The sequence below is a fragment of the Centroberyx gerrardi genome, chromosome 17, assembly GCF_048128805.1.
Source record: "Centroberyx gerrardi isolate f3 chromosome 17, fCenGer3.hap1.cur.20231027, whole genome shotgun sequence".
In the NCBI taxonomy this organism is placed as follows: domain Eukaryota; kingdom Metazoa; phylum Chordata; class Actinopteri; order Beryciformes; family Berycidae; genus Centroberyx; species Centroberyx gerrardi.
The window spans coordinates 20835777-20863275 of NC_136013.1; the positions used below are offsets into that span (position 1 = coordinate 20835777).

General features: G+C 42.6%; 1 protein-coding gene across 2 annotated transcripts in view; it reads left to right on the forward strand.

The window, feature by feature from the left end:
• babam2 (BRISC and BRCA1 A complex member 2) overlaps nt 1-27499 on the forward strand; it is a 62753-nt gene that overhangs the window by 601 nt on the left and 34653 nt on the right. For both annotated transcript variants that reach the window (XM_071918947.2, XM_071918948.2), the window contains exons 2-6: nt 14-167; nt 1280-1356; nt 4938-5032; nt 17087-17281; nt 19125-19199. In XM_071918947.2, coding sequence (XP_071775048.1) covers nt 31-167; nt 1280-1356; nt 4938-5032; nt 17087-17281; nt 19125-19199 — 579 coding nt within the window. In that variant the 5' untranslated portion in view covers nt 14-30. The remainder of the gene's footprint in view (nt 1-13; nt 168-1279; nt 1357-4937; nt 5033-17086; nt 17282-19124; nt 19200-27499) is intronic.

The window sequence follows — 27499 nt, forward strand, 5'->3', positions numbered from 1 at the left end:
TGTGTGTCCACAGACTCCTGAGTGTGGAAAATGAACAACATGTCCCCTGAGGTCGCACTGCACCGCATCTCGCCGGAGCTGCGGCCGTTGCTGTGCAGCGTGGTGCGGAACGGTCGCGTGGGACTCGACTCGACCAACTGTCTCCGTGTCACAGACCTCAAAACGGGGTGAGTTGTAGTTTGGCACCAGCTAGCTTCCCTATGAAACACAGGAGGCATTCCATCTTTCCTACATTGCAGTCATGTTGCATTCATGTCATACGGGAAAAATGGTAGATGTGAGCTTCCTACTTGATAATATCATTCACATCAGCTTTCAGGTGGTAAGCTGGCAACTCGAGGTTTAAAGTTGAACCATGATTTCTCAGACTTATTGAATTCTTTATTTCACCAACAAGGAAGTGTCTCAAGTCAAGTGTAAGGAATCACATATTCACTTCAAATAAAACAAATAAAATGAACAATTGTCATCATTAGTTGTGACCATAACTCCTACATGCCATGGCAGGACACATCTATCTGCTGGATTTTTTCTTTATGTTTGATATTGTAGTGGATGGCTCTAACCCTGTAAAACATCCACTCTAATATATAACTCACTAAGTGCATGTGTGCTGCATGTGAAAAAACTATGAGTAACCAAGAATAACCAAAATCTATGGAAAACTTCAATCATGGCATTTGATGGCTTCAGATGGGTTCAAACACTTTGAAATTGGTGCTTTCAGCCATCAGGTTGCTCACACATTTATTCCCATATGATGTGAATGCAGCATTAGACGGGACACAGCAGCCAATTATCATCAACCGAGCAGCCGGATATCAGTTGGGTGCAACGACTGGTTTCGGTGTCAAGGACTTATCCAGGCACTTTGAGATCTGGCGGCTCGCTGAGATGAAGACGACTCAGAAGTGGAACACATGGTCACTGTTGGCATCGATACAAGCCATTCTGTCTTTATCTCTTTGTGGCAGAGAGAATGTCGCATCAAACTCCATGCTGAAATCTGGCTGTCAGATGTCAACTTTTACAACTAATTTGCCTGTTATTTCTTTGTCCTTTTAGACCTACACTGTTGGTTGAGGAAAAGTTAACATTTTATTGAAACAAGTGCTGAATAGTGGAATATGTCTATGCCAAAGGGACCTTAACAACCTGGAGAATGTCTTAAGTCAAATTCTATGTATGTTTGCCAGTAAGCAAGGTAATAAACTGCCAGATTCTAGCATGGAGATTGACTTTTTTCCCCTGTTTTGGTCTCGATCACTTCCACTTTCAGATGTACGTCTCTGACCCCTGGGCCCTGCTGTGACCGCTTCAAGCTTCATATCCCCTATGCTGGAGAAACCCTGAAATGTAAGCTGGATAAATGAGTTGCTTTCCTTTGTGCCATTTTGCATCCCCAAATGAATTTAACCAGTTAAGCCACTGATGTTGACATTATGTAAAATCAAATGTCTAGCCAGGTAGTTTCAATGGGAAGTAAGCCAGTGGATGTTCACTTCAGCTAAATTGTGTTTTTTGAGGTAATAAGACAGTCATTTTCATAGATAAACATGGGCAGTGTGCTTTCTGTTCACAAACACCATCATCATCCTACCTAGCTACTGCTCAGCATTAATAACATTCTGCTAACTGATCGGGCCACTTAGAAAAAACTCTATCTATCTATCTATCTATCTATCTATCTATCTATCTATCTATCTATCTTCTTTCATACGTGTAACCATGCTTATAATCAGTGTACAGTTTTATTTGCTCCCCCCTCCCCTTTTTCCTCCCCCATTTGTTTGTTCTCTGTATTCTAAACTGTAAGTTCTGAGAGCCATTCAATTTGTAGGACGCCCACTGTGCTCAAGTTAATTGGTGCATTGTCTAGAGCATTGGGACCGCACTCTCAAAAGAGTATTCCAACGCCGAATTCATTTGTATGACAGATTACACATTTTCAGCCAGCCTTCATTAGTGTATGGGGCTGTGAGATCCACTTCAAAACAGGCCGGTTTGTATATGAGAGGAGGTTTTAGTTCAATACCAATTAAAATGAACAACTGATATGTTGAATCACATGAATATTACATTAAAAACACGCATGATTGCATCAACAATTGTATGAGTTTTGTTCCAAAATGGAGATATCTGCCATTTAAAAACATTCATGAATACTCTTACAAAATAACTGCTGAACTGGAAACAACCATGGAGTATTATCAAAGTCACCAGCCATTTTAATGCCAATGTTTGTACTGTGGAACAAAGCTCTTCCACAGAATGATTTCAGGGGGAAGTGGATCTCTCATCCCCATTTTTGAGAAGCAACATCACAAAAAATATCTATTTCATGGCCCTTTAATTTATTTTGAAGTAGCGGGAACTATGCCGAATGCACAAAAATGATGATGAGTTGATTTTTATGGGGAATATTTGGACCTGAACTTCTGGCTGAATACAAAAAGACAACAATCAATTAGTAACATTTGAACATAACAGTTAATTAAACATGCACTATGAACCAAATGGCAGTGCAAAAAATACAATGCATTGAGTTAATTGTGCATATTTGTGAGACTTTTCCTTTTATTATTGCAATTAAATGCGTACTTACCTGGGAATTGGACCAAAATAAACCTTTTAATAATCTTTATCACAGAACAGGGTCTTAGTTTTGATTTCCCTTCCTAAGATACAGCATGCAGAATATAGTTTATTCAACCTTTTTTTTTGAACAGCACACAATACCAATAAACATGCTGTTGTTTGTGCCACCGAACATTACTGGAAGGGTCTCTCACATGTGACTGAAGTCCCACATCTGAGACTTTCCCTTATGAGCCGGCCTCCCAAAATGCCCGATCGGTAGCATGACAAGATGTTGTGAAGTGATTATTATCTTGGTTGAGAATGATTTTAATTTGGTGTTCCTGGAATTATGGTGACTCACAAGACCCATTTTGCAACACACACACATACGCACACACAGACACGCACGCACCCCTGAGAGATCCTGTCAGTTTGCCAGTATATAATCTCTCATTCTGACATTGGTGGAGTGGTTTACCAATCCAGAGAGAAGTTCATGGCATCTGAACACTAGAGCAGACTTTATGAGTTTCATGTGATAACTGAATCATCTGATAAGCACAAAATAAAGTTGTGGGTCATTGGGTGTAAAAACATAGTATCTTATCCAGGTGATTGTACCCTTTCATTAGACACTTTTTCATTTAACAACAGCTCCAGACAGACATTATCACCCGCTTCAAAGCTAGACGAAGCAGGCCAGATCCGTGAGCTGGATTGGCAAAACAGGTTTTCGTGGCTGATGATTTACTGACAAGCTATTTGAACAGATGTCTCCTCATTTCAGGTCGCCTGCAAAGAAATGGAAGTGGAAGCTTTTGAATGCGCGGCCCTAAACATAATCAGTCAGCAAGATAAAGAAAAGAAAAGCGCTCATACTTTCAGGTCTTTTGGCGTTCTTTGCCTTTAAGCAAACGTTGGAATGTTATAAACTGTGTATTCGTCATATTTTGGGAAGCAACCTTTAAGGAGAAGACATGAGGGCTGCAGTCTTTGCATTGAAAGAGACAAAAAAAAAGGCGGCCGGCAGTCTGGCGTGGCATGCAGCTTCTCCTGTGAAGTTTTTTACTAGTTGATGTACTTTCCTGTGCTTTGGCCTGAGGAAGAATGTTTGTTTAGTGAAGGATGCAAGGCCTCGGGTATTTGCCAGTGTCTGGACCTGCCTGCTGATAGCGTGCAAAAGCATGGCACACTATGCACAGAGCTGTGCCTCATTAATGCAAGCCAAACCCACCGCCGTAGCTGGTATTGCCAGACAGTAATTTGTGGCCTTCATTGTTGCGTATATTACGCCCTTATGATCTCAATAAATCGTTTGGCTAAACGGGAATTGATACTTTCAGAAGGCATGTTATGTAGACGTATGTGTGTTATTAGGCTAGTCCTTGTATTTTGGGGGTAGGCTTCTTCATTGCAGTGCAGTTGTTTCAGCCTCATGATATATGAACGAGGCAATGTATCTAAGTTTATGTTATAACTTGTTCAAAGGGTGGAGTGCCAAGACCTCCGTTTCCTCACAGCTTCCCCCCGGGTCGCATCGTGCCAACATATTGGACCCACACGTCTCCGACTTGACTTCCAGAGCTTTTTGTAACAGATTTACTGCACATCCTCTCCTCTCCTCGTGTGACTCTTCCCCGCTGGAAAAATACTGCCATATGTGTACACTTGTCTCTTCTTGCTGTCCCTGGAACAATGACGGAAAAGCAGAACAGAACAGCCTCGCCGCACAGAAATAGAATTGTGTAACATAATATCTGAACATTGTGAACCTTAAGTCCCTACATGACCCATGTGTTATGTGACATGTGATATATGATGATGGGTTGTGTTATCTTGTCCTGGGCTATAGGCCAATTTTTATAAGCCTTATGTTTTGGTTTGTTTTTTTTTGTCTTGTCTGCATAAATTAGTATGTTGTTTCTCTTCCTTTGTGTTTTCTCACTTCGCTTTTATGTTTTGAGCAAATAAACTAAGCCAAACTTGATGTCAGTATTGCATAAGTGTATATCAAAAACGTCTGTGCAGTTATCTTCACAAGGCAGACCTGTTTGGCAGCTTTCTCGATGGCTTCAGTGGTAAATGTCAAGTTTGCCCATTACTGAAGGTACTTCAGTAATGTGTCAGGATTCTCCTGACTCCTCGGAGTTCAGGTGTAGCTTGTGTTTAATGCAAAGTGCAAACAGAGAAAAATCGGCATATATGAGATGAAAGTTAGGTCGACCCCTTGATATTGCGGTCATTTTGTAAAACATCATAATGTAACAAAAGCAAGACAACTTTTCCCTATGCATAGAACAGTGTGCTAAGTAATGAATAGATAAATAATACATTTCCCTTTCTTTTTTTGCTCTCAGGGGATATTATATTCAACGCCAGCTATCCAGAACTTCCACCAGATTTTATTTTTGGAGAGGATGCAGAGTTTCTACCTGAACCCTCAGAACTACCGGTGCGTATCTACACTCAAGTCACATACTGACAAAATCACCCAGTCTCTGTGCGAGTTGTTATTTCTGTTACTAGCAGATTGTGAAATGATATGTTTTTGCAGTCTATCACACAGATCACCTGATTGTTATTTTAGAATCAATTTAACCATATTTATATATCCTTTCCTTTATTGCTCTGCACGGGAAAACAAATTTGCCACAGGGCTTGTTTTTGTCATTTCCCACTTGTTAAACCTACATCTCTGTTGTTGCTCAGTGTATCATGCTTCTCCTTTGTGGTCTTAAATGCCAGACAGATGCCTCAAATTGCTGATCGTAACTGTGATGACGCCACTAGCGAGAGGGAGTTGAAATATTGCCACATACACCCTTGCCAAGAGCGAACTAAAACTCTGCAGCCACTATGGGCGAATAGAGGGAAATGTTGCAATAGTTGACAGTTGTGTTTCATTAGGCTATAGGCTCTGTTTTGACTCCCTTTTTATCTGGAACTCTGATCATCTCTGTAAAGTCATGACACACTAGCAAGATAACGTAAACAGACCTAGGTGAATTGGCTGTCAGCTTGTATAAAACACTGAATGTTAGCCTACCCTGTAATAATCACAGCATGGATTATCTAGCACTCAGATGAATGGCAGTAAGTCACCAGTCCATTAATCAGAACATAAACAAGTTTCCCTTCAACTTCTATTTGTCCAAGATCGAAGGAAAACATGCAAGCATTTTCACTTAAACCAGACAATGGTGAGATAAGACTGTTGTATAGAAGTATCTAGACTAGATTCATAAATAACTTGGTGTCTGATATGAGGCTGACAGCAGCAAACTGGTTTTCAGGGGCCGATTGCGTCAGCTGCGTCTAAGTTCAAATGGAGTGTAGTTTTAACTTGAGTGGCCACTATTGATTTACGCATTACTTAAATACAAGTGGTTGCACCACAAAATATTTACATAAGCCCCTATTCATGTGTAAAGGATACCAAGTCACTAACAGTAAAGCATTTTGTTTTTGTTGTTTTTGCAGCCAGCATCTGCCAGCATTTTGTAGCTCTAATCTTTATGTGTCACATGGAGATTTAATTTCCGATCTCACATTTTAATGTCTGTGTCGTCCATTCCAAGTGGCTCATGCCTGTCAAGCTAATGTGCATGGTAACTATGACAATAGACACGTATCTTTGATTGGTGATTGGCTGCTCATCTTCATAGGGTTCCCACTGGTCCAGGGTTTTTTGGTATATCATGGGATTTTGAGAGGTGTATCCCAGACCGGGAAAGTCGGGAATTGTGCAAATGGGTCACTTTACAGGACACACCAGAATGTATTTTACAAATTCCTCCACATATTTATTGCATTAGATGGTGGTGGTTTTCATCTGGTTTTCCACATCAAGCCCAACTGTAGGTGCCACTTTGCATCCCCAAATGAATTAATTTTAGCTTACCGTCGGGGCCACAGCAGGAACCCTGTCTTGGTAATGATTTTCATTGCAAAATTTGGTTTAATGCCAACTAGTCAGTAGTCAGTCAGGCTCCACTAAAGACTTTACGCTCCAACTTTAGGCACAAGGTTGTTAGACACAAACATTTGCATAGCTGCAGTGTAGCAGAGGCAACACAATGTCAGTGTCAGCTTCACCGGTGGAAAACTTCAGCAGTATGTATTCTTCAAAGATGGCAAGAGAGAGACAAGACACTGAGTCTTGGCATGGTGCTATTGTTGTTGTTGCTATTAGGCTACTACCGCACAGTTGTCCACAGTGCTATTTTTGAAGCAGCCTAGCATGGAGAAGTTAAATTCCCCTGCCTGTGTCAGAGTCTGGGAGACGGGAGGGGAGAATTGCTCACCGTCTCACAAATCCAGCTGTGCACATAAGGGGAAGTACCTTGGCTGAGCCAGTGCTTGGCAGCCCATCGCTTGTTTATTCTCTCGCTTATATTCTTGCTGTGTCTCTCTGTTCATGCTTTCATAATCCTCCTCCGTCTCTCTCTGCCTGAGATCCCCCTCTCCTACTCACTCCTTTTTCCTGTAGATTTTCAGTAAGTACGTCCCCCTAGCTCTGTAAAACCCTGAATTCCCAACAATTCCTTACATTTCCCACCACGTCCCACAGGAAATGTGCAGACAGAGCTCAGGCTCGCAAACTTTGAATGGCGGTGTGAATTTGGAAAGAGTCCTGTGTCAACAAATGAACCAGGTGCCTGCAGAATATTTCTTGATGACTTGTACAACTTTCTATTAATAGAAAATAGGGCCTTCAGGTTTTTGGACAGTGAAAAAGTATTAGATTCTGCCCATTAATATTTAAAAATACAGGCCTACGTCACAAGAGATAACATTAATGCATGCTACTGGAAAATAAATGACGGCCAATAAAGCACATAGGAGAATTTGAATGCACTTTTGCCACTCTCAGGCGACAAGTAATAGGTTTGTGGCCTTTTTTTATCCAAGGGGGTAAACATTAGGCTAATTTTAGGTCCTCTCTCACTGCCTAGTTGAATTTCTGATGTCTCAGCAACATGTTGCTCTTGTTTACAGCCAGCTAAGGGTATCATTAGTCGTCTCTATTTAGCCTTGTGTTTTTGTCCCTCCTCTCACCGGGCCTTGGGTAGGTCTGTTATCCATGTTTCTGTTTAGACAGACATTCATCACTGTTTTAAAATACCAAAAGTTTTAACCAAATGACAAAACAAAGACATGCACATGATACATCCAACACCCATGTCGTTAATCTTCTTAAAAGTCATTCATAAAAAGCATTTTGGTGCTGGGTGTATTCGATAGTTTTTATCAAATTTGACTTCTGTCTACTTGAAAATCCCAGCTACTAATCAACCCACATCTAGGGAGGTGGGAAACATGAATTACTACAGCAGCAAATAATGAAGAAACCCTCAAACCTCAGTGATTATTAAGAAAAGTCCTTTCAGCATTTAAACCACAATGCATGAATGATGAAAGAGACTTTTAATAATCTGGTTGGATGAAGTGAAGCCACATGCCCCACAAATAAACCCTTTACAGCAGAGCGGTTCCATGAGCCATGGAATAAGAGCACACACTGCCACAAATTTGTTGAGGTTCGGTATGGTATTGTTGCTAGGTGCCATGGTTCACTGGCGAGGGCAAATATAGGCTTAATGAACATTCAAAGGCATCCAGACCATGGGTAATTGGCCACCAAGGCTGTCCCCGACCTCAGAGTGCTTTGAAACACATGGGTTTGTTCTTAGCTGGTCATTCATTTTAACCCTCGCCACTGGCTCCATAAATCTAATAAAGCAGGCGCTGTGCCACACAAGGCAACTGCCAGTCTAATGGGTTTATTTTGGGGAAAGAGGGAGTCATTGTCTCTCTCGACCTGAAAATAAAGCCTTAATTGACCCACGATAGCCCCTTAAACTTTAATCATCACTTAACCATGCTGACACATTTATAGTTGTCTAACCCAAGGATTTAATTGATCCCAATTGTCAGTTAAATAGCGGCTTATGACAGAGTAGTTAATTGAGTTAAGCGTGCTGAGACTGTGGTGGGAGTTTTAAATAGTATGGAACATGTGATGTTGATTTTACCATGGGAAATGGAGATGAATCTAAGCACAACTAAGTAAATTTGGAGGGTGACTAAAGGGACTTGTTGGACTGGCCTTGTCTAACCTTGGTACAGGGTTGTGTGCGTGTGTGTGTGTGTGCACAGCATGGATTATGTTTTGTGTGTGCAGTTATGTGAGTGGGTGTGGTGTAGGTGGGGACTCGGTAGGGTGTGTTGTGCAAAAAGGCTACGGTTCTGCAGCAGACCTCTTTTGCCAAAGGCTATTAGGGAAATGGCCAACTTTTATTATTAACTACTAATTATATTTTTGTCATTGTATGGTTGTCAGTTTTTTTTTGCCTCACCCTGCTCCATTTCGCTGGATGGAGCCTGCGGGTAAAGAATATTGGCATTTCAACTTTTTTGGCTTGCTTGTTCCAATCTTGTTCTTTGATTCTCAGTCAATTTTTGTATCTCAATGTTAAATAATCACACGTGGCTTTACTTAAACTTGCTATTAATATCAGGGCAAACTTAATCGCAGCTTCCTTTCCCATCAGAACTAATAAAGTTCCTTAGAAGATCTGTTCCCGGACTGTTCCCAGTGGGGCTGCTCATGAGTGACAACACACTCCACTCCAGGTTGTACAACAGGCCAATGGTTATCGAAGCACTCTGCTTCGGACAGGGGGGCCGCATGCCCAGCGGAGAGGCGTTTGGACAGACACGCGTTCACACACCCCGGGCTTATGACAGGAATACGATTGGGAATGCGTGCCCACGGGTTGCTGGGAAAACGGCCGGCCAGGAGAGGGGGAAATTACAGAGAGGGAAGCAGGAAGGGAGGGAGGGTGGAGAGCAGTCCTACTCACTGCCATTACGTAGTACATGTACTGTTGCATCACCCCTGTTTTGTTTCCCTAATTCACTGACTGATGACTACAGACTTGAGTTTGCTTAAGCTTTTAGTACATAGTTTTGTATGGAATGTCCAGAAAAAAACAAATATAATGATGTTTTTCAAGTGTTTGTTTGATGGAGAAAAAAATTAATCTGTTTGCAGAATGCATGAGCTGTTTTGGTGTGTTTCACCACTAGCGTCTGAAGGTCTAACTACACTCGAAGACCTTTTGACCTGTTGACCTTTTGAGCTATTCTCCAGTTATCAGTGCCCCCTTTTATATTTTAATCCATGCAAGACAGATCAAGGGAAACTGTAGGGGTCATGGAACAGTCTCTGCACTGCCTCACATCTGGAGACACTAAACTATGTAGCCTGTGCACTTGTAAGACTTTCAAGTTACTGTTACAGTCTCACATTTATCAAGTAGTCAGGATAGAGGCAAAGGAACGTGAATTACCTATCGGTGGACAGTGACACACGCTGTTTATCCTCTGTTGTGGGGCAGGGACAAGTGTGCGTGTGCTGAGCAGCACATGAGAACAGTTATCTCTAATTGCCCCTTTCTTTCTCCTCACCTATTACTACCATTTGTCTGCCCCTCTGTCCCCTTCTTTGTGTGTAATGTATCATTCCTCTGGTCTAGACTTGTCCAGAGCTCCACATAGGCCCTAAACAACATTTTGGGAGTTTCCCCAGTGCTTTGCGTCTTTCTCAACCTGTGTGGATGTGTGTGTGTGTGTGTGTCTGAAACCCGGGGTTAATCTTGATGGCCTCACTAGCTGCAGCATCAACATGTTCCCACTTATCCATGCTGCAGCACTTCCCTGTGTGGCACAGAGGCAGGCTCTGTCTAGTTACACTGGAAATTCCAGAAATTGTCTGTATTGCATTGTGTGGAGGTGTTGCGGTTAGGCTCTGTTAGTTCTCCACCTGGACAGCCAACAATTAGCACTGTATTTTCTGCATTTGAGTCATCTTAGGCCATTTAGGCCAACCAACTGAGCAACTGAGGTCAACACCTATGAGAGAAAGAAAATAACACATTCCCGATGATGGAAAGAGTTATGCTGATTGGTTTACCAGATAGAGTTGAGGTTTGGATTAGCAAGAACTAAGCTATCTGTTTCCCAAGTTATCTGTCAACCCTATTTTTGTCAAGACCTGCTCCGGCCAGCTGGATTCATTATGATACTAGTCTGGCTGATAGTGGCCCTGGGGACAGCCCACTCACCCTCCACCTCCTTGACCTCGATCCACTTTGGGAATTACCCAGGTCCAGTACATGCACACACTTTCAAAATCCATGTGCACAGAAGAGGATTTTTCATTTTTGGTAAATCCCGTGCTCTTTTCCTCCTGCAGGGCTTTCCATTATCAAGAGACAGAATACAGAGAGAGACATCATGTCTGAGAAACCCATGTTTAAGTTGTTGTGTTTGTCTCTGATGGTAAAAGTGGTGATTGTTTTTATAGCCAAAGCAGCAAGTGTTGAATTGGTTGATGGTTACTACCTTTGGAGTACCGGCTTGTTTGCTGTGTGGGGCGAGACTGCGAAGAGACTTGCTTTTTTCCTTTGCGTGTTCTTGTCTTACCAGTTCTTAGTTATTTATGTAAGTATTAACACACTCTAACACTGTACTAGTGTTCATTTTTCCCCCTGAATTTAGTGCAGGTTGATGGCTACACAAAACAAAATGTCAAGAGTATTGACTGGGTGTTATGTAGAGGTTACCTAAGGCTTGAAGCTTTCGGGTCAGTCAGGGTCATAGCCTAGTAACTTGTCCTCGCCCTGCTCTCCTAGGTGGAATGTTGTTTTTTGAAGTCACGTCAAGTCAAGACTTCTTATTGGTGAATACTTGTTTATTTTCCCACCTTTTTGAATTTAAGACCCCTCAGAGAAGTCATGGTCTCGTACAATGAGACATTGTCCGTAATTCTGATATCGGGACAACTCCCACTGCGAAAATGCAGTGTAAAGCCAATCTAAGCATTCTCCAATTTAGGAAAAGGAAACATTCCCAAGTTCACTTTACCCCCTGGTAATCCTGAATGCCAGGCATTAGCGAGCGCTTCCTATCTGCCAGTGCGGCTCGTCCCCTGTCGCTGTTATAACAATGGACCTCAGATGGCCCGTAAAGCAAGGTTATGTCGACCTGGGCTTAGTGTACCCACTGTTGCTCCCTCTTCCTTCCTGCTTTAGGGAATAACGAGTTCCAGCTTTTATTAGAGTTTATTATTGGCAAGGCTCACTGACAGGTCTGGGAATGCTTTTAGCGGGCAAGCTATTGTTTGTGGCCAGAGATAGCCGATGGAAAGGGGTTAGGCAATTCCTAAACACCAGCTGATGGATGGGAGAAAACTATAGGCACGAGTGCCAAGACCAAGTGGGGACAATGTATCTGCCCTCACAGCGCTTTGGTATTGGGCTAAGACGGTTATTGAACCACATTAAAAGTAGTTAAAAAAGTGCTATTTCCGTCAACAAGTTGTACTGTGTTGGACACAAGCTGCACGGTTCATGTCGAAAAAACACTATGGGCTGAGAATGCCAAGTGTCTTAAACACATGACAAGAGCAATTTAGCATGATCTTAGACTTGGCACTCTCCGGGGGCGAAACAGGGCGTGAGCCCACACTTGAATTAGAGACTAGCAGAGATTAATTTAATACTTAGTAGTTTTTTAATGCCTCACACTTTCAAGTCTACAGCGATTTATTGGATCAGGTTGCCAGCATCTATAAAAATCACATTAAAGACGTAAAAACAAATATCTTCTCTTGGCCTATATAATTATCTTGCATTTTCAGATGCCAGCCCCTCTCTCGCTGGCCTAAGATAAATATTGGATCGAAGATGGTACAGACGGATGGCACAGGAAGACATAATTCTGTCAACTTGGGTCTCTTCACTGCGAGGGTGCCCAATTTAGGTGTACATTTTGTTCTTAAAGGGAAACACTGGCACTCTTGAGTTTTTCACTCATCCTTATCATTTCCCTGCTACTTCAGACCCACCTAGTTTGCAGCTCAGTGGATACAGTGTGCCATGAGATATGTAATTAAAATTTATTCAGGTTGTAACATCTTTATCACTCTGATGCCATAATCCGCTAATGTCAATAGGGTGATCCCCTTTTTATTTACAAAACAAAAAAACTTCATGAATGCCTTTTAGGCAGTTACTTTGATAATTGGCAGCGAGTTTCTGGATAAATAGCTTTTGAAACTGAATCTACTCAGCAGGAGTAATATGGCTTGTGTTGGAAATGATAGCTGTAATTTTCTATTTGATCCATATGTACTATCAATAGAAAACTGCTGTTAATTGGTCCACTCTGGGGTTTTATGAGCTCATTTGACCAAACATTGCGTGACCTTTCTTATAAGGACCTTCCTCCATATTTCAAGAACAAAGCCACACACACTGGCAAATGGCTGTAGATCATTTTAAAAGGAGGTGTGATGGAGGAAGTAGGTCAAGAAGCAAAAATCACTTGTATTTTCATCTAAAAAGCACAATGTTCTGTAATATTCACGCTAACCGACTGTGCTATTTTGACCTTTTTTGAGCTCTGCATTGGCTTGGACACTTAACACTGCTAAATTAATACCCAAAATGTTAAATCCAATTAAATGCCAATATATTTTTAATATATATGTATATATAGTTTTAACACTGATATTGAATCAAATCCTAATATGTTGAGGTAATACGATTATGAATTGCTTCCCATACATACAAGTGTCCTATTTTCAGAAATGGAAGGTATCAGTGCTTTATCTATGAGGGGAAACAGGTTTTATCAAAAGCCAAGTTCAGGCTTAATCATTTGACACACAGGTTTAACCAGTGTGTCGTACACTGACAAAGTAATGGGATTACGGGGTCCAGATTGAGCCAGGGAATATTGGTGAGGGCTCCGATAAAGCCATTACATCTACCCCCCCTGTGGAGAAAGTAATGCAGCCCTGACAACAACGTTTCATCCACACAGCATGCGGATGAAACGTTGTTGATGTTGGTTGTTTTTTTTTGATGTTTCAAATTTGTATCTTATTCACGAAGAAATAATAGAAAAAATGACGGCACATACTTTGCACATAGATCTATTTTGGCACACGCAGCCTTCAGCGGAGCGTGTAAAATCAATTCGAGGCAGAATCTGTACACACACACACATGGCAACACATGGACATTGCTTTTTGGCTCAGTGCTCTTCATTGGAGATATATCTACTGTTGAAGCTCACTCGCTCTTCCTCAGTATCTTTGACCAATACCTTGCTGCTGCATTCAAGCACCAAAGTCGGAACATTCAGTACGATATAAGACACACAAGATAGTATTATCAGTCATAATTGTTTAAAAAAACAACAACCCCAAAACATTATTTATCTAGGTAAAGTCAACTGAGCTCTTTTCCAGCAATGCCTTGCTTCAGCTGGGAGTTTCCCATTACAACCACAGTGTTCTACTGTTACTCCAGTGGAGCAGTTTGGGGGCTGACTGCCTTGCTTAAGGGCACCTTGGCGGTAATTGTGGAGATTGTTACTCATTCACTTCCAACCACATTTTCCCACCCGGTGCAGGGATTTGAATGAGTGATCTCGCAATCACAAGCCGCATCCTCTAATCTCTAGACTACCTCCATCCTGACATGACAGGATTCATTTTGCTATTTCTGAACTACAAATGTTTCCAGGGAAAACGGATTCTTTGTTTGAGTGTCAGGTAAATGTGCATCAAAACTGTCATCATAACAGTAACTCGTACTACGGTTTCCCCACCTAAATTACTCTATTATATAAGTCCAGTTTTGATTACAATACCATTACCTACCGATAAAACGTCTACTGAGATCCGTCTGCAAGTTTTCAGGCGTACTTTCCGTTGGCCTTGGCCTACTTGTCTGAGCTCAACAGCTCTTCGCCATGTTCTTTTTTTTTTTATTTCTCTTCTCCCACATCTGATCCCTCCTCCCTCTCCTCTCCTCTCCTCTCTTCTCCTCTCCTCTCCTCTCCTCTCCTCCTCAACAGAGTTTCAGTGATCCTCTATGTCACAATCCTGACACAGCACTTCCTCAGTCTCTCCTCAGTTTCAGCTCACTCCTGCCCCCGGGGCGCTGACTGCCTCTTTTGGACAATGCCCGTCCTTGTTTGCGTCGCCCCCTCATTTCGGGAATCCCGGCATTGCTGGTAACCACTGGTGGATCAGTGCGATGAGGTCACCGGCTCTGTATAGCCTGCCCTTGCCCTTGCCTCCCCCCCCTCCCATGGCAAGGGGGGATGTGATTCGCTGCAAAACAATGGAGGCTTTCTCCGTCGGGCTGATACGGACTTCCAGACAGACGGGCAGACAGGCAGACAGGCAGGCAGGCAGACAGTCGGACGGACAAGTCAATGCAAGTCAAAGACATGTCCTGTGTTAATCCACCTTAATGTGATGGGCATTAATAGACTACTTCCAGCAAACTCTGAACCCCGCCAACCACACATTTCAAAGCCAAAACGGTTTTGCTGATTCAGATTCGCTCTCCAATTAGGCTGAGCTGCAATTAACTGACCAAGGCAGGGAGAAACAATGATGAACAGAAGTTACACATTTACACTGGCATTGTTTAGTTATGTCATCAGGGCGCACGGCTTGTTTTTCTGCCTGGTCACAGTTTGAGTCGACCAGCATTACCTCAGTTTGACAATGAATTAGGGGCAGGATTCACTTTCACTTTCGGGGACTCGGGGGCAGCCGACATGCACACATCACCCTCCTAAACTAAGCCAGTTTTAACCCTTTTTTATCTCCAACGTTGTCGTCATCTTCGTCCTCTTCACATTAAAGCTGTCAGGTCTATTCGGTTGTACATTCAGTCAGTTGTGTATTATATCAGTGGAAAGATAACTGTGAAAATAGTGGCATCTCCATCAAAGTGTCATCACCAAGGGATTCCCTCAAGGGAGCTCAGATCTCTTCAAAATAACAAGCACCGTCATTTCAAAGTCCAAACAATGCAGTAAACTCATTAAGCCAGACGTGTTTGTTTTTCTCTGGCTCTCGTCTTTTTCACCACAGAGCTCCCGCACGCCAAATAGGCAGCGTTCATTCCCCAGATTTCAGCCATGCATTTGTCTTTATTAGACCTGACAGTTTTCCTGCAATTTATTTTCGCCCAGTGTCGCTCGCATTAATATTGAGCGTTTTATTCCTCGTGCATCAACGGACAAGCTCCCCTTTAGAGAGGAAACACTTCCCCCCTTTGGTAGAATTTAGCCCAGTGGAAGATCGTGTCGGCCAGCGCTGCTTACCGATACGTGACATGTGATTGTGGTTTTGTGCGGTAGATTTGCATACCTGTTCCTGGGCCCAGTCAGCGGGGTCAATGTTGTGTGGCACTGGCTATGAAAATGAGGTTGGTTGGACGGGGGTTGGTATAAATTTACAATGCGCTATTGCATGCAAGGGACACTAAATAACCAACTGAACTACTTTTGATAGGCATCGCTGTAATTACTCTACTCTTAGGCAGATATGGGTGGGAACCTGACACCTTTGATGTCTTGCCAAACTATTGTACCACAATAAAAGCGTACACCTGGGTGTGGTATTCTTTCTCCCCATACTAGTGACTGTGTATCGCAAACCTTCCTCATTCCAGTCTTGGTAATGGCACCGGCCTGTTTTAACCATGATCCAGTCTGGTACATGAGGTCAGAGAAATGGCAAACGGGGGCGGTCAGGCTCAGGAAAGTTTTCCCTATCAACCAAAACCACTCTGTTGCGGCAGGACATCCTTTAGCACAACCCTTTCCCACAGATCTGGTGATGGGAAGTCAGGATTTGGCCATTACTCTGATAAATGATGTTTTCTCCTCCCAGGCACAATCTTTTTTTTCCCATTGGTGTGCTTCCCATTTATTCTGTGCTTTTCATTAATTTCCCACCATCGTTTCATTTCCCAGATTTTGTCTTTAATATAGACACTGAAGTGCCATTCATTATCTTAATGGGTTGTTCAGATTGATCATTTGAGAGTAGGTTACTGTCTAACCACATGTTGTATGCCAGAGAATTCAGACTTTAAAGGTGCTCTGTGTAGCCTTTTAAACATCAGTACATCATTATCAAATTAATTGTGATATGTTGGTATAATCATACTTGTCTGTTCTCACAATTTACCGGTGAGACTCGGGTGTTTTTGCCTTTGCTGCCGTCTCACGGCCGTGAAATGAAAATCTCACGGTTTGTCACACTATCAATTAAAAAAAACCAATTACATTTCCTACTGAGTGTGATTGTAATGCTGAAGCGCTGCAGGTTGGGTTACACAGCTTACACAGGTTTCGACAGGTTTTCCATCACCCGTCTCCCTATTTCCATTACTTATAGGTTGACAGGTATGTATAATTACCTTAAGAGACCATGCTCAAGACGATTGGTAGCCTCTATCTCATACCAATGGTATTGTGAGTGGTAGTGTTCCTCAAAATTAATACATTTCCTATAAATCCCATTGTTTTTTGTCACAAAGTTGCCATTACGAGAAACTCTGAAAGCTTTAGCTCCACTCCACACCGTTGTATAACTACGCCTGTCCTCCGGTGTCTGTCTCAGCACTTGGTCCAGTGGGACGCCGGGGAGCCGGAGTGTTTGCTCCAGCTGGTGAAGGAGCTCATCCAGCAGTACCATCAGTACCAGTGCCAGCGCCTGCGCGAGAGCTCCAGGCTGCTCTTCGAGTACGATAGCCTGCTGGAGGATCCCAACTACGGCCGCAACATGGAGATCTACGCCGGACGCAAGAACAGCTGGGTAGGGAACAGCGCAGTGTCTTTGTGTGTTTGGCATCTATACATCGTACAAGGCCAAGAGCCATTTGGTCCCTACTGCAGAATCCTTAAAGGAGAATTCCCCCCATAAAACAGTGTTCACATATTATTCCTATAAACTTGGACAGTCTTGATTTTTGAGAACATGAACAGCTCTATTTCTCAACACTAGAAATGAGAAAGCCAAGAGACAAATCCTGGAATTCCTCCACTTGCCACTTAATGGGATTTTGTGAACACAGTGGCTGTAGGGTGCAACCTCTTAACATAGGTTTATTTTACGGGAATATGTACATATTTTTTGGTTCATAACTGTAAGAGCTTCAGGATGTTGGCTAAAATCATAATCCTGATTTTTTTACTAGACAATGTGATCAGTATTATTAATCACGGTTATTATTCTTGATGATTTGAGCTACAAAATTATTTTACTGAACTTTTGGTATATTATGCCAACATCTTGATTATTTTCAATTAGAGCAGACATTCAAAATGAAATTAAATGTTTCAGTATACTGCTATGACAAGATTCTACAAACTGAAATTGCATTATATGATAATAAACAATTAATTGTGCAGCCCTAAGATAAAATTGTTCATGTTCACAAATATTGGTTGATGTGTATAAGATCAGCAATAGCATTTAATTCTGTATCAAGATTTTCGGTTGTAGTGTACCCAAGAAATGGTGTCAAGTCGTAATCATACATGCTTAGACTTAGACTTTGACTTTTTGTTGACCAATTTCAGTTTTTTATGTCTGTCTATGTAAAGTAAACACAGTTTTGTGAACACAATAACTCAAAAACAATACATGATAGAAACTTCATACTTACACCAGATTCCCCCTATAGAGTGGATCCAATTAGATTTTGGAGCACTTTGCTGCATAATTTGTATATTAATAAGGAAAACTGATTTTCTTGAAACTAAACCCCTTAATGCTGATACAGAGCTCATATTAATACCACCCATGTGCTATGTGACGACAAGCATGTTGACATAGAAGTGTTTGCTAATTGAGCTCATTAACATAACTGGTTCTGTTTAATATATAATGGTGGGACATTAGGCAGCTCAAGAGTTCTACAAGGTGGTGTTCTCATTTTAGAAATTACATTGTGTCATACTTCATATCAATCACTCTTTTTTAACCTTTATTGAAGGAATCTTTCCTGAGCTCTTCTGCTCTTTTTCAGCAGCGTGCTGCTTCACATTTATTCATGCATTACACATATTACATGCATTTAGATCTAGGAGCTGCCTCATGGAACCATTGTCTTCCACAGTCTTGATGTGCAGTCTACCTGAACGCTGCAATAATCTACTAAAGATGCACTTATATTGAAAAAAGAACATAGCATTAGATTTTACAAAACCGATTAAGCAAGTAGGAAGATTTTCAGGAAGGTTTTCATAGCGTTGTTTCATAAGTGTGCATGAAATCCACTGATCCATGGCAGATGAAGTTGGTGCTGAATGTGGCAAGGTTGTGTGGTTTTAGGGCCAATAACCAATCACTGTGGTGAAGATGATCTCTTATTGTTGTTGAGGAAAGCTGAGTACTTCAGCAAGTACTATTATGATATGTCCTCTAAGATTTTGCAACAGAGAAATGGTATTCTATTCACTGAATAATGTAATAACATTTTATCTATAGACTGTATCTGTTTTCATGTGCTCCATGCATGCGTGAAGCCATCATTACTAATCATCCAGTGGCACTGGCCTCTTGTTACTGCCACATGACCTATATGTTGTACACCGTGTGAAGACTTCGCCATCACAGCTTGTAATGTTCTTTCTCCCTGCCTCTCGTCTTCCAGACAGGAGAGTTTTCAGCTCGTTTCCTTCTCAAACTCCCCGTGGACTTTAGCAACATCCCTGTCTATCTGCTTAAGGTAACTAACCACCAACCCTATACACACCTCAACTCATATTCAATCTATACACACACACACACTTTGTTGCAGACCTTTATCAGTGTCAACAGGAAGATTCTGTCTCATGACATGCAAGATTTCTTGAGACGTGCAGTGTGTGTTCAGTTGTTTGTTTACATGTGTATGTGTTCATGTATTTTATCTATGTGCTATTGATAACAGTAGGGTTTAATTAATTCAACTGTAAGCCAACGTGTGTCTGTGTGTGTGTGTGTGTGTGTGTGTGTGTGTGTGTGTGTGTATGTTTGTGTGTGTGTGTGTGTGTGTGCAGACTCTGGTCTTGGGGGCTGCGAGTTGACTAATCAGCAACCCGTCACTCTCGATCTGCTCTGAGCCGCGTGGTGTCTGCAGGCTGCTTAGACCAAGCTCTCTCTCTCTCTCTCTCTCTCTCTCTCTCTCTCTCTCTCTCTCTCTCTCTCTCTCTCTCTCTCTCTCTCTCTCTCTCTCTCTCTCTCTCCATCTCTCTCCCATCTCTCTCTCCTTTCTCTTTTCCCTCTGTCGCTTCCTCCATCGTTCACTGCCTGTATGCTGGAGGCCCTGGCTCTCTGGCCTTTTCCAGCCTGGCCTCTGTTTGTGAAGGGAAACGATGGTAAACATAAGGAAAACAGCAGCCATCATCAGCCTCACAGCCTTTCAGTCCCCATGTCTCTCAGAACTGGAACACTGAGAGCAGTCTCACTCTGCACACTTGGAGCGGATTCAGCCAAAGTGGAAGTCTTATTCCAGGGACGCATTGTCGGTCGTGGCATGTGTTTTTTTTGGGGTTTTTTCAGCATGTCCTCAGGCAGGAAAATTTCTAGACACACCCCTGAGGGGAGCTCCATCGGTGGCATTTTTTTAAAGCAAGCGTGCTGTCACTCGCTGTAGTCCCAGGGGGTTCTTTGCAAAGGCTTTCAAAAGCGAAGCAGACACACCGACACCTTTTGCCGGTGGGAGGTGGTAGCTGCGCAGCCGTTGACACAATGTTGTCAAAAAAGAGCTCCCTCTAATTTTTTCAAAGATGTTATTAGAGAAGAGGGTCTGGGATACGGTTGTGCATTCCTGTCACCCTAATCATATCATGTTCTTTGCTTCACATGCGCACACACACACATACACACACACAGACTCGAGCGCGCGCGCAGCTTTACGCTGTATTTGTCAGCTCGGTTACGCATAGTATCACCATAGGAGCACTGGAAGAATGAGGAAGAGTGTATCTACACACAGAGGGGAAAGTAATGAACATCGGCCTACACCTTGTCCACCTACGCACTCCAGAGGAATGGGATTATGCAGCATATAGGCTGGACTCTCTGAACACAAATATACTGTACGCCAAACCAATGACCTGAATTTTCAGTGCGACAGTTGCCATGCAATTGCTTCAGTCAGTGTCTTGAGTCGGATGATGTTGTGCATTGCACGTTTCCTCACTACAAACAATTCTGTGGATGTACTGTTGCACAGAAGTAGAATTGCATGTAATTTACCCTGGCCTACATGTCAGAATCATGTCAGCTCATAATGTCAATTTTGAAGTCCGAATGTCACAAATGAATGTAGTTCCTACAATTATCAGGCTGCCTCCTGCCTGACCTGACGGATACAGCTCTTTCATTGCAAAGGAGCACCGGAACCACAAGCTTGTTAAATTGATGCTCATTCATGGACACGGTTGCTCCGGTTTCATGGATGACAAACGACATTGTGTATATTCATGCTGTGCACATACATGGCCTCACCAGTTTTCCTCGGCTTGTGGGTCAATGTTGCAACCATGCAAGAATGAACTCTGAGTCGAGTAACTTTGATCACATTGGTCACCGCTGAGGCTCAAGTAGTGTTCTCAAAAGCCGGTGATCTCTACACAATACAAGAAAGAAATGAAGTGAAGTGTCAGCCACATGGTTACTGATTTAGTTTTGATTAGCACATCCATTCTGTGTTTTTGTGTTTGGGGGCCACGTATCGCAAAATGAAACCAGCAAATACTCACTCCCTTTTCAGTCTGCCTTCAAAATGAGTTAAAACCAATGAAACCGATAGCAGGGCTTCCCCTGTATCACCAAAAGTCAACACCTTAACAAAGAAAAAGGTGAGAAGTCATCACTCAGCGATACTTTGCAGACAAACAAAGGATTAGTCATTAGCCAGGTAGATTGAGGTCAGGCTGTTGACCCTGATTTGGGTCAGCCTCAACCCCCCCCCGTCAAATCCTTGGATGTCCTTGCATCAGGGTGGGTTTGCCACCGAAGCGGAAATCTGTTCAGACTTAGGCTACTCCGCGCTGCTAGTGGACGCCGAGATGTTGCTGGTGGGCGCAGAGCTGTGGAGGACGACCGTTACCTGGAGCGAAGCATCCGCACGCTCTGACCTCACCAGGGTGGACATGTTTACCTTCCCGCGTGGACCGCCCAGCCTCGGGCAGAGGGGGGGGAATGCAATTTTTTTATTATATTTTTTTTTAAAATGGGGGCAGCCTGTCATAGTCAAAATGAACGAGCGGAAAGGACACTGAGAGGAGAGATGAAGGCAAGATACCGAAGTGCATGCAGATGGATGTTGGCAGTTTTCTTCCCCGTTAAAGGGCACGCGGACCTCTTGGGCAGCGTTTTAGTATCTCATCCTTTGATCGTACCTTGACCTCTGGGCTGTCTCTCCCGTTGGAAGTTGCTTGTATTCATACCCTCTCATTTTGCGTTGGCCCGTGACCTCCCGCTGCCAAATTTTGCTCGAGCATATTTGTGCATATCAGTAAGGTCTCGTAACATGGCTGGTGGTTGCAGTAAAATGTGCCTCATTTGTTGCGGTCCAGTAAACCTTTGTTTCAACAGGCTTATGCTGATATTCAAAATGTATCTCAGAGTATTTTATAAGAGAGAAAGGAAACAATATTTAATATATCTTGAAAAAAGAAGTATATTTAATATACTTAGGCCTAAACTTAATATACCATAAAGCTTGCCACACACTACTAATTCTGCTGTACATTTAGTAGGGATGGGACGATAAGCTTATCTCACGATACGATTCAATATGCGATATGGGGTGCATGATTTGATACAACCATGATAAGATGTAATGAATAAAAGCTCAATGACAATGAAGTCTGACTGCAGAATTGTTTATTTCTGAGCCACAAATCTTTCTAGCACTGGCATTGGCTCGCTAGAACATAAACAACAAATTAAAAATGTCATTACAAAGTGACAATAATATAATTTGGATGGAGAGCTTATGAAATTGTGATGGTCAAGCGTCTCATTTGTGATTACTACAGCAGAATAAAATGGAGGTAATATCACGATTCATTTTTCTGCCCCACGATACGTATTGTTACATTTTTCCAATTTCAAAATATTGTCCCATCTCTAACATTTAGAGTACAGTTTATATCTCGCTTCATGCTCCTCCAAGATTCTCCTGACAGCTAATAAAAGCACACGTTTTTCCTCCGATTATCGCCGTGACCTTTTGTGTGAAGTGCCATCCCCGACGTTCACGTGCGCAGCGCCGGGTCATGACGCCATCTTAACCAGCTGTCTATCTATCCATCCGCACTCCTTCGAGAGCTTATATGTGCAGTGGCGGCTTGCCTCTAAATGTCACTTCAGCCCAGCCTCCACAGTGATCAGTGCGGAGCGACGCCGCTTTCGTGACTGAGCCCTCTGCTCTCGCTTCACTTGAGCTTTGTTTCCCCCACAAGCACTGACCCATGTCACCTCCGCCAAAGCGATCGGAGGCGGTTGGCGGGGTGCATTGGTCTCGATCTATGCATCCCCGAGGACAAACTCTCAAGCAGCCGTCATTGATCCATCAGGGTGTAGTGAACTAACTGACATCTGTCAGTAGTGGGCTTGGAGTATTGTGTGTGATGTATGGACGATGGAGTAGCTGCTGCAATATGGTGTGGGATGCTCCTGTATCGCATCACTGACCATCATGTGTGGGCTGCTGCTGTGGTCAAGAGTCACCACCACTTGAATCGAGTATAAAGACTTTGAAAAAAGCAACCGGTAGCCCACTCCCCCCGAGGTCAGCCTTGCTCCTCGGGGGGGGGGGGGAGGGGGGGGGGGGTTGCAATGAGCCCTGGGCGTCCCCATATCCCCGTTTTTGTCTGTACAAGCTATGCATGCTTCAGCAAGAGCGCTTGCATCTAATTATTTTTACTCTAATTATTTTTGGTCCTGCATCCTCGCCCCCATCCCACCCCCCCACCCTAACCTCCAAAGCTCCACAGGCAGCAGCTGACAGAGAGGGGTCAGGGTGAAGCAGAGCCTCGGGCTCTCGTTCTGTCTTTTCATTTATTCTGCAGCGTCACTGACTTGATTATTTATGTACATCCTTGTTTATTTCTCGTGTTGTTTCTCCCCCTTAATTCTTTTTTCTTTTTTTTTTTTCTTTTGTCCAAATGTCCACTCTTGAACTAGCCTTGCTCATTCAACTAGATTGTGCATCAGTAAAAACAATGGGGTTTTTTTGTGAAGAAAAAAAATAATGAACCTCCCCCCCAAAAAAACAATGCAGGAAATGGTCAAATTAATTTCCGGGCTGTCTATGCAAGTTAAATGAATCGTTCACCCAATCATTATCTACTCACCCCCGTGCCAGTAGAAAATCGGTATTTGTTAGTCCCGGAGCTTGCCAGCTGAAAGTACATTGCAGCTTTCTCCAAAACAACTGAAGTTGCTGGAGACCTGTCTTCAGACTTCAAAAAATAACGGAAAATAACCATAAAATGACTCCATGCAGCTCTTACAGCATAATCCAAGTCTCTTGAATCCCCATGTGACTTGAAAAGACAGACATTTACACCATTATTTAGCTGAAATCGCCACTCTACTTTCAAAATACGTCACATTTGTGGCACCCCAGCCTAGATAGGTAAGACTAGCTCGAATTACCAGAAACAAGACTTCCGGTTTGGTTGTTTAGCCTTCAAAATAAAAGCACAAGATTTTAAATAGGTAAAAATACAGTTTTAAACCAATTACTTTGTATTTAATTGTCAAATTCAATAAGTGAGCACCCATATTAATGTTTGATGTCATAATAATATTGCATACTGCATGTATTACACAGTGCAGAATACATACAGTACAGAACAGAGACTAAAGTGGACTTCAAACATTAATATGGGTGTGGACTAACAAACTTTACCCGATTTTCTACTGGCGTGGGGGTGAGTAGATAATGACTGAATTTTCATTTTTGGGTGAACTATTCCTTTAAAATCTTGATTATTATTGGAACTCAATTACAGAAAAGCTCTTGACTCTACTTATATTAATAATATTCCCTGCTCTTTTCTAAATGACATGTAAAATGCTGCAAATTGGCTTCAGTAAAGACTTGACAGGGGGAGAAAACATGAATTTCACTCCTAACGATGCTCTGAAAACATCTTCCCGACGGTCCTCTGGGCAGTGTTTAACAACGGCACAGTCTTCCACCTCAGTAGCAGGAGGGTGGAGATAGCAGCAAGGCCGGGAAGGCAAGGCCTCGTTCTGCCCAGGGGCACAACGGAGGAGCCAAGGACAGATTGAGGGGGGGAGGGGGGGATCGGTGCAAGGCAAGTACAATCTATATACAGAGGACTTCCAGCCTCCCCTAAGCATCTTGTATAAGATGCATATCCAGTTCCGACCGTTGTGATGGCACACAACGGCAAGCGCAATGTTTTCTTGTCCATACACAGCATTTCTTAATGCAATAGTTTCTGTTTCCTTTACCTCAGATGAAACTCAAGACTTTTATCAAACAGTAGAGTGCTTCATTTTAAACTGCACATTGAATATCAAGAATCAGTTTTGATGACAAAATCAAAGTTGTACTATACCCAAAGGAAACTCCTTCATTGGATGTTTTGTTTAAATGCTATTGTATTTATTTATCACATTTGGCGTGTTGGAAATTTGAATAGCTTGAATAATATGTCTCTATTTTTTCAAACTGTGTTGTTTTTCGATGTATGTATCTTACATCTTGGCTGAACAGATACCCCGGAGACATAGTAGTGTATTTTCTACATTTTTATACACCTTTTTTTACATCCACCTTGTTTACATCGCTAAATCGCTCAAGGGCATACAGCAATGCTGTGTTCAAAATGTCATTTGAATGCTCAACCTCTAGTCAAAGCTTCTGCCTCTTTACCACAGTGATGTTTTTTCTGCCTAAGTCTAGTTTTGAGGCATCACCTTCCCTAGCCCCTTGCCTGTTTGAGCGTTTTCTTACCATTGTAGTGTTAAATGGGTTGTTATGAAGGGGTCAAATTGCAAGCGTTATTCATAGCAAGTGATCATCTTTTAATTAATTCAGAGGGCTGATTAAGTAGGTGTTGTTTATACAAATCAATTGATTTTACCAACCCACTCTTAACCTCCTTTATATTTCTTTATTGGCTGATATTTTGTGTCTTGGTGGGATATTAAAATAGAACAAGAGCTGTATCAGCAGTCAGTCGTGGCCAAGTAATTCATTCAGAGCAAATGATAGAGCTGTTATTTGAACCCTACTTATTCGGCAGTGGCACAATGATACTGATGGAGGCTAATCATCCAGCTATAATTCAGATTGGGGAAACATTGATGAATGATACATTTTTCCATGAAACTAAATATGGAGAATTATATTGCCCTCCTTTGAGATTAATGAATCCTTTAATAGTGCACTAGAATTTGAATTTGTGCCTTGATAATAGACCGTTGTTGTAATTGTATTGTACAGGCTAATGTTTGTGATTGTTGTTGTGAACCAGATTGCTGCCCATAGCTTTCACAGACAGTAGTACTTTGCTACAACAGGAATATTCAGTCTAATGAAATGTTTGCATAGGTGACTTGCATAGGTGAATGCACTAGGCCATATGTTATGAAGCATGCACATTCCAAAATCACCTGTACAATCTGACATGCAATGAATTGCAACAATTGTGCCCCATTGATAGAATATATCTCTTGCATTGCCTTACATTTTGAGTATTGACGCATTTGGTTAAAGGATAAATCGTGACATGTTGAAGATTCCTGTTTTTTTCAGGATATATTGAGATCCATGCTAGATTCATATTTCAGATTCCTCAAATTCTTTTGCCTGATAGTATTCAAAGTACAAGTTGATTTTTTTTTAGTTTCATAATTCTCAGTGAAATCGCTCTAAATGAACTTCAGCCACCAATAATGGCTTTTTCTTTTCTTTTTTTTCTGATTTGTAACATGTTACAGTTCACCCTTTTACTGGATCTAAGACTATTCTCAGGTCAAATACCCATCACATGAAAATACAGGGTTCATAACCAGTTTTAACCAGTAAGTTTTACACAGTGAGGCTCTAGTGCTTTGACTAAAGAAGTTGATGTAACTTGTTTAAAGCAGTAGAGTAAAACTCAACTACCAAATTCCCACAACCTGAACATGAAATCTATAAACACACACCATGCCCATGTCACATTAAAGCATGGCCTAAGCGCAAACAGTAAAACCCTTCACAGTAGCATTTATAGTGCCGCAACTCTCACTGAGTCTTATCAATCTCAGCACCTGACTACTCCTCCGACAAAAACCACTCTAGCTCGACACCTCCTCCTCACAAAGCCCAGATTAAGGCAGAAGGAGAGTGACACAAAGCCACTTATGTGACGGCCTACACCGCTGAATCACCGCTGGCGACGGAGCGCCTTTTCGGGCACGCGGGGCCAGCGTTCGGGTTTGTTTGTGTTGTTCGTCCACATTTTTATTTTGTCGGGAAGAGGCCGCGGCTCCAATGGCTTTCAAGAGATAAGCCCAAAGCCTCAGCCGATCATCTGCAGACCTGCACAGCGGATTGCGGTTACCTTACCTTTCCGGTTGCCACATAATTGTTGCTCCATCCTCAACCACTCAGGCTTTTCGTTGTTGCGGTTTGCGTCCGGCTGACGTCCCCTCTGTGCGGCAGTTGGGCTTTTGGAGAAGTCGTGGCTGAAGATAGCCCACTGAGTCACATGATGAGGCTTTCGCAATCCTCTGCACAGACCTGGAAAACAACGCCGTGCACAGCGCTCGTGCACGCGCAAACACACACTCAATCGGGCACGCGCACTCTTGCGCGTTTTCCCTCCGTATGAACAAGTGAATTTGACAAGGGTATTAAGACGGAGGCCGTGGCCGTGACATCATCGAGTGTGACTCCAACACCCATCATTAAAGCTCCATTAAGGCTATGATTAAAATGGCCCTCAGCCGGCCATTACAGCCGGCTGCGCTCTCTATACTCCTCATTGTGCCATTGGCTGCGTC